Source organism: Henckelia pumila, chromosome 4, assembly GCF_033568475.1.
Source record: "Henckelia pumila isolate YLH828 chromosome 4, ASM3356847v2, whole genome shotgun sequence".
NCBI classification, from domain to species: Eukaryota; Viridiplantae; Streptophyta; class Magnoliopsida; order Lamiales; family Gesneriaceae; genus Henckelia; species Henckelia pumila.
In genome coordinates, this window is record NC_133123.1 from 151,917,746 (window position 1) to 151,924,455 (window position 6,710).

The 6,710-nt window shown below is 36.6% G+C and overlaps 2 protein-coding genes across 2 annotated transcripts; both read left to right on the forward strand.

The window, feature by feature from the left end:
- Positions 1 to 283: 283 nt before the first annotated feature.
- On the forward strand, positions 284 to 2,664 carry LOC140866563 (thylakoid lumenal 17.9 kDa protein, chloroplastic). The gene is made up of 4 exons (XM_073271581.1): positions 284 to 722; positions 1,851 to 1,968; positions 2,065 to 2,134; positions 2,335 to 2,664. The coding sequence occupies exons 1-4, from the start codon at positions 391 to 393 to the stop codon at positions 2,553 to 2,555; spliced, it is 741 nt and encodes a 246-aa protein (XP_073127682.1). The 5' UTR covers positions 284 to 390; the 3' UTR covers positions 2,556 to 2,664.
- Positions 2,665 to 3,677: 1,013 nt separating this feature from the next.
- On the forward strand, positions 3,678 to 6,302 carry LOC140862082 (putative late blight resistance protein homolog R1C-3). Its single transcript, XM_073265085.1, has one exon. It carries the CDS (start codon positions 3,678 to 3,680, stop codon positions 6,300 to 6,302), a length of 2,625 nt encoding a protein of 874 aa, XP_073121186.1.
- Positions 6,303 to 6,710: the final 408 nt, after the last annotated feature.

Sequence of the window (6,710 nt, forward strand, 5' to 3'; positions counted from 1 at the left end):
AGAGAGTTTTATTTATATTTCAAAAAATATTGATAATACCCCACATCATATAATTGATTATCTGTTAGACGTCAAATTTATCCTTACATATATTGTTACTCAAACTATATATAATTATGATAGGTAAAAAATTTCGATCTATAATTAAAAAATTACAATAAAAATATATATTTATATTACACTATTTTAAATCTTGGAATAACGTATTTTCAAAAATAAATAAATAAATATATCATAAATTTTAATTAAAATTATATCAGAGACCTCTTGTGCAAAACAAGACTGCAAGTCCATGCGACTTTATTACCGCCTAGAAGCGAAAAACGCGAAATATCCCACCCAAAAAACCAAATTAAGCAACCGAAAAAACTGAATTAAGAAGCTCTAAAAATGATGTCGGGACTGAGGATTCATCATCTTCCTGCCACGTTCTTCGTCTCCAAACCATCCCAAAAATATGCCACAAAATCTTCTCCGACGAACATTCGAAGTAATTATGATTACATTTTCAAGAATCAACACTGTAAAAGAGATGATTTTGGCACGAATTTAAGGCCTTCCAATTGGTCTAACAACCTCATCTCTCTGGCAATTGCTGCGGCTTTGATCACTCCACTGCCTTCTCCGGCAATTCCTGCTTTCGGTTCCAAATCCGTTCCTCTTTCTTCCGCCGCCACTCCATTCTCGCAGGCCCAGAATTTACCTACTGGACTTGAAGATGGGTATTTTTGCTCTTCTCTTTCCTTCAATTTTTGTTGGTTTCTTGTGTATTTTTATCTCTATTTCTTCTCTGGTGTGGTTTTTTATGTTACAGTTGTGTTTTCTGGTTAAAATATGAAAAGGGTTCATGTAATTGTTGCTGCTTTTTTTTTTGTCCGTTAATTTTCGATTTCTATGGGAATTGGGAAGGAGATGGAGCTGTGGTTAGAATGAATTATTGTTCTTTTCTGTTGATGTATGTTCGAGCATTTGTCATTTTACGAAAGGATAATGATTTTGATTCTTGCAATAGAGTATGCCATTATTGCTTCTCAACTATTACATTTGGAGCTGAGAAGTCGAGTATAATCGTTGTTCTTAAGAAATTTTGATGTGAAATTTCGAGTAGTTTATCTCTGATACTCAATTCATACTTGAATCTTCCTCTGATTCATCTGACAGAAGTGTTAATTTGAGTGCGTTTCTACATTGTCTTTGTACAAATATATTTAACAAAACAACCGTGTTGCAATTGAATAACATGAAATGAAGTTTGTCACACAGAGCTTGAGTTATCCTAATCAATTCGAACATGTATGCCGTGTGTCGGCCATCTGGTATTGACCGCATCACTTTTTTTTGTTCAAGTGAATTGTGATGCGGATATTGCTATTGGTGAATTTTGATTGAGGAACGTTATTTGTGGTTGGATAGAACTGTTGAAAGTATATATAGTTTAAATTTCTTAAAGGAAGATGAAGTAGAAACCAAAAGGCAATATGGCCTGATTATTAGCTTCTGGCTTATTGTGCGCGTCTGTGTGCGTGTATCTATATAAGTCAAACTAAAGATATAGCAGAAGCTCTTTAAGAAAAAGGAAAAAAAAAAAAAGACTTTTGAGGCTGCTGCCTCTAAACATACTCCAATATACTCTTCATTTTAATGTAGTGTTAATATCACTGGTAAACGAAAATGGATTTAGTGATGTTGCTGCATCGACTATCCTTAGTTTTAGTTACATGAGTGCCTGATGTATGCTAAGTCTCCTTTATAATTACGTAAGTTGTGTTCATGAATCGTTATCAACATTACCTTTTGAGTTTGCTAGGAACTGAAAGATTTATGACTAGTTCAATGATCCATTATCGCAGGAAAATCCGGCCTTGCCCTTCAATAAACCCAGGCTGTGTCTCCAGTAATCCGAGGTCATCAAATTTTGCCTTCCCATGGACCGTATCGGGGAAATCTACTGATGGTTCTGCCATTCAGGTTTAAGGATCGTGATATGGTTTATGTTCAACGTTTTCGTGACTCTTCAACAAAGGGTTCTGTAGTTCTAAATTACTTTCTAATAATGACTACCAGCAATTGAAAGATGCAATTCTTAAGACACAGAAGAATGTGAAGCTTCAGCCAGTTGAAGATACACCTACAGGTAAATAAAAATATGATAATCGGATGCATTTGCTCGGGTAGATATAAGGGAACCTGTATTGTGTTGTTAGATAGACTGATGAAAAATATATTATGCATAAATCATATATATCCTATTGGCTAGAATGATGTGAACAATGTGGATTGGTAAATTGTGTTTGGTTTGTTCTTAAAGTTTTACGATAGCGTGAAAAAATGTAGGTAAATATCTGCAAGCTGAGGTGGATGGAGGATTTGGTCGAGACGTTCTTGAATTTTTGGTGAATGGAGATGTGGTTGCATTTCGAGCTATGGCCACCAAAGTTACATATGTGTATCCCTTTACAACGGCCTTAGGCGACTTGAGAGGACAGGAAGAAAGAATTAAGAAGATTGTGAATGAGTTAGGATGGTATGCTCCAAGTTTTGATTCTATGGATTAGGAAATAATAAAGTACTCAAACTGTTAACTGGTGACACTACGTTAAATTTTGAAAATCTGTTTAATCTGTTACCTTTACACATGATGCAGCATTGTTCTTTTACTTGTAACTATATTAGTTTTCTGCTTTTCCATTGCTTTTGTACGGCGGAGCCATAAGTTCTCTGAGGCTGACAGAACTAAAAACCTCAGATTTTACAATTGCAGGGAGCCAAAGTACATTTTTATAGATGCTCGTATAGAGTGTTAGTTCGACTCTGCCTTTGGAGTGTTACCCCAAGGTTGGTGCAGAAAAATATAAAAAATTTTGGTGCCATCAAGTCAATAATCTAGGACCTCTCTCCAAACTTTTTATATATTAGTATTTTTGTCTTTATAAATACTTTATGTTATATCGAAAGATAAATTTATAACCATAAAAAAGAAAGATAAATTTATATATTAATTATTTTTAATTTGAGAAAAATAAATATTTAATATGATAGTTATAAATAGTAAATAATAAATTTATTGAAATATGAAAATAAGAGATAATCATGTCTATATATCAAAATGTTCGAGATGTGGTTACTAATTATTTTGTGTATCGCATGAACAAAAAAAAATTATGATAAGTAAAAATACCATAAACATGTTATCATAACAGCCGAAAATTTTGATTTTAATCATAAGAAAGACTTGTGACAATGCTTAAGTAAAGGACTCATATTAGATTTATTATACCTTCAACACAAGTTATTCGTTAAAAATTAGAGAAAATATTTGTTTTAAGGAAACAACTTTTTTGGTGAATTAACTTTTCCTATTTTGTGTTTTTGAGACACAAAAAAAATATTGACTTGTCCGATGACACATTAATCTTTGGATAAAATAAGTCCGAAATCAAAAGTGCATCATAAACAAACTTAAAATTTAATAGACCAAAAATCCAAAATTGGACAAATCAATTATAAAAAAAAAACTATTTTCCTTCCATCTTGTTTTATTGTTGTCGTTGTTGTTTGGTTCTCTTTTTGTTTTATTCCAGCTCGGTAGCTACATGTACAGACAACTTTCCATTTGTATCTTCTTGCTACGCTACTTCATCTGTTACTGTACGTTCATAAAAAAAAAAAAAAAAAAAATGGCCGCTTACGCCTCTCTCCTTGCACTTGCTCGAACATTGCACCAGATTTTGACTCTCGATCGCTATCCCAATCCTCTTGACAAAGAAAAAATTGTTTCCCTCTTCCAAAAGGTTGATTCCTCCCTGAATTTCCTCCAAGATTATTCAGACCAGCACGGCGGGACAGTCGATCTTGTGGGAAACGAAATGAAAAGTGCTGCATACGAAGCGCAAGATTTCATGGATTCATATTTGTTCTTGGTATCAAGAAACGATTTTGATTCGAGTTCTTCAGAGCCTTTCAGCGTGGCGAGCGTTGACCAAGGCCTGAACTTGGCGCTGGAAAAGATCGATTTTTTCTGGGAAGAAGCGATGAAGAACAAGAAGATTCCGCTAAGCTCCATGGCCGATTCTTCTCCCGTCGACCATTCATCCGCGATCAAAATCCCTGTCAAGAAAATGGTCGTGGGATTTGATGATGATATCGATGCGATTAATGAACAGTTGTACGAAGATTCTGCTAAGCTTCAAATCATCCCAATTGTCGGGATGGGAGGAATCGGGAAGACGACTCTAGCTAGAAGAGTTTACCAGAGTGCCATCCTCTCTCGACATTTCGACATCTGCGGATGGATTACAGTGTCTGCCGAGTATCGAAAAAGGCAAGTTCTTTCGGGGCTTCTTCACTACTTGGTGGAAGCCGATGATGTTCAATGTCACCAGAGCGATGCTCAGTTGGCTACACTAGTGTATCAAGGTTTCATGGGTAGGCGATACCTTGTCGTGATTGATGATGTATGGGATACCAAGGCCTGGGATGATCTGAAGAGGGTATTTCCAGAGGATGGTATCGGAAGTCGGATCTTGATAACTACTAGGCTATCAGATGTTGCTATTTATGCAAGATCTTCTAGCTCTCAGCTTCACCTAATGAAGTTTTTGAACGAAGATCGAAGTTGGGAGCTACTCCAAGAAAGGATTTTTGGACTGGAATCTTGTCCTCCCGAGTTGGTGGAAATTGGGAAGAAGATTGCTTACAGTTGTGGGGGACTTCCACTCACCATTGTGGTGGTTGCGGGGATACTCATATCCACAAGCAACATCATGAGACAAGAATTATGGGAAAATGTTTCGAAAAATATAAGTTCGACAGAGCCTACAATTGAGTCGCACTGCTCAAAGATACTATGTTTGAGCTGTGATAGGTTGCCTCTTCACCTAAAGCCATGTTTCCTCTACATGACTGCATTTCCAGAAGACTCGGAAATCGAAGTTTCCAAACTAATCAAGATGTGGGTTGCAGAGGGATTTCTTAAACCAAGTGATCGGTCTAAATGCATGGAAGATGTGGGGGGAGGGTATTTGGAGGATCTTGTGAACAGAAGCTTGATATTAGTGAGAAAGAAAGGGCCGGATGGGAAACTCGAAACTGTAGGAGTCCATGATCTGTTGAGGGAGATTTGCGCTACAAAAGCTGAAGAAGAGGGGTTTCTTCACCATGTCTCATCCAACAGGAATGTCCATAAAGTAGACGCAACACAAAATCCATATCGCCGCATCAGTATTCATTACACACAGGCTCTTTGGGAGTGGCGAATACAAGAATCAAGTATCCATTCGGTTCTGCTTTTCTCCGAGAGAAATTTGGGATCAACATTTTTCCTAAGCTCTAGGCGCCTCAGTATCTTGGATGCACCCGAAGTAACTTGGCCAAACTTATCGGATGTAATCTCAGCACTATTCAATTTAAGGTACATTGCATTCGCCTTAAACGATTCGTCCTGCCCCCACGGATTTCCTACCTCAATAACCAAACTTCCCAACCTCCAGACTGTGATTGCTCATAGAACATACTTCAGACGAGACTATCTTTTGCAAATACAGTGTGAAATCTGGGAGACGCCCAAGTTAAGGCATTTGATCACTGACACCCCTTTTCGTTTGCCGAGTCCCTCCAGCAGAGGAATCGTTCAGGAGAGCGATATACAAACTCTTGAAACAGTGGTTGACTTCAAGTTTACTGAAGAGATCATCAAAATATTTGTGAATCTGAAGAAACTCAAAGTTATTTTCACTATGTGCCTTGATAATTGGGATGATTATAATCTCAACAATCTTTTCCGTCTGAATAACCTTGAAGAATTAAAAGTTTCTGTGGATGACTTGCCAAATCCCTCCATAACATGGAACCATACTTTTCCAATAAGTCTCAAGAAGTTAACTCTAGAAGGAGTTCCTTGGCATTGGGACAACAACATGACCATAATCGGGTCGCTCCCAAATCTTGAAGTTCTCCAGATGATGAATATTAAAGTCACCGGATTCTCGGAGCACTGGACGCCAATGGAAGACCAGTTTCTTCGTCTCAAGTACTTTCGTTCTTCGTTAGATCATTTGGTGAAGTGGGAAGTCGAGAAAGAGCATTTTCCAAGCCTTGAAAGTTTGATTCTCAGGCGTGCACAAATTGATGAGATTCCTAGTGGCATAGGAGAAATAGATTCGCTTCAACTCATCGAGTTGCAGTTCTGTAAGGAATCATTAGTGGATTCAGCAAATCTCATTCAGCAGCAGCAACATGAAAATGGAAACTTGGCGTTTCAAGTTCGAGTCAATAATTCTGATAAACACGATTTTTGGTTTTGAACAATTATCATGATGGTTTTTGATACGGGAAATTATCAGTTCTTCATTCATATGAAATAAAAACTATCTAGTGGTTTTTTCTCAACTAGAAAGATAGAGCGCGAAGAATTTAGTCTTCCAACATATTGAAACTCAAATTGAATCTTATAATTATTCACGTGCACCGATGCATTAATATTACTAAAACAATAGTCCCTTAAAAAGTGTGACAATTTAATTTTCTTATGTAGTTGATTTGTCATATATGACATTGGGATGATGACTGCCTCCAGTGAATATAATGTTTATAAATCCTAAACGCCTAAAAAAAAATGTACTCCCCACGTGGTTTGTAATCGTAGATTTTGTCTATTTTTCTTCATTACTTTTTAAAACCTAGTATTTTTTTTCAATCGCTTTTGCCATAAG

What these genes read in the sequence shown, in the direction of transcription:
- LOC140866563 (XM_073271581.1), top strand. Translation starts at nt 391, where the DNA reads ATGATGTCGGGACTGAGGATTCATCATCTTCCTGCCACGTTCTTCGTC. An exon ending in CCTACTGGACTTGAAGATGG is followed by an intron (nt 723 to 1,850) that starts GTATTTTTGCTC and finishes CCATTATCGCAG; the next exon opens with GAAAATCCGGCCTTGCCCTT. An exon ending in CTGATGGTTCTGCCATTCAG is followed by an intron (nt 1,969 to 2,064) that starts GTTTAAGGATCG and finishes AATGACTACCAG; the next exon opens with CAATTGAAAGATGCAATTCT.
- LOC140862082 (XM_073265085.1), top strand. Translation starts at nt 3,678, where the DNA reads ATGGCCGCTTACGCCTCTCTCCTTGCACTTGCTCGAACATTGCACCAG.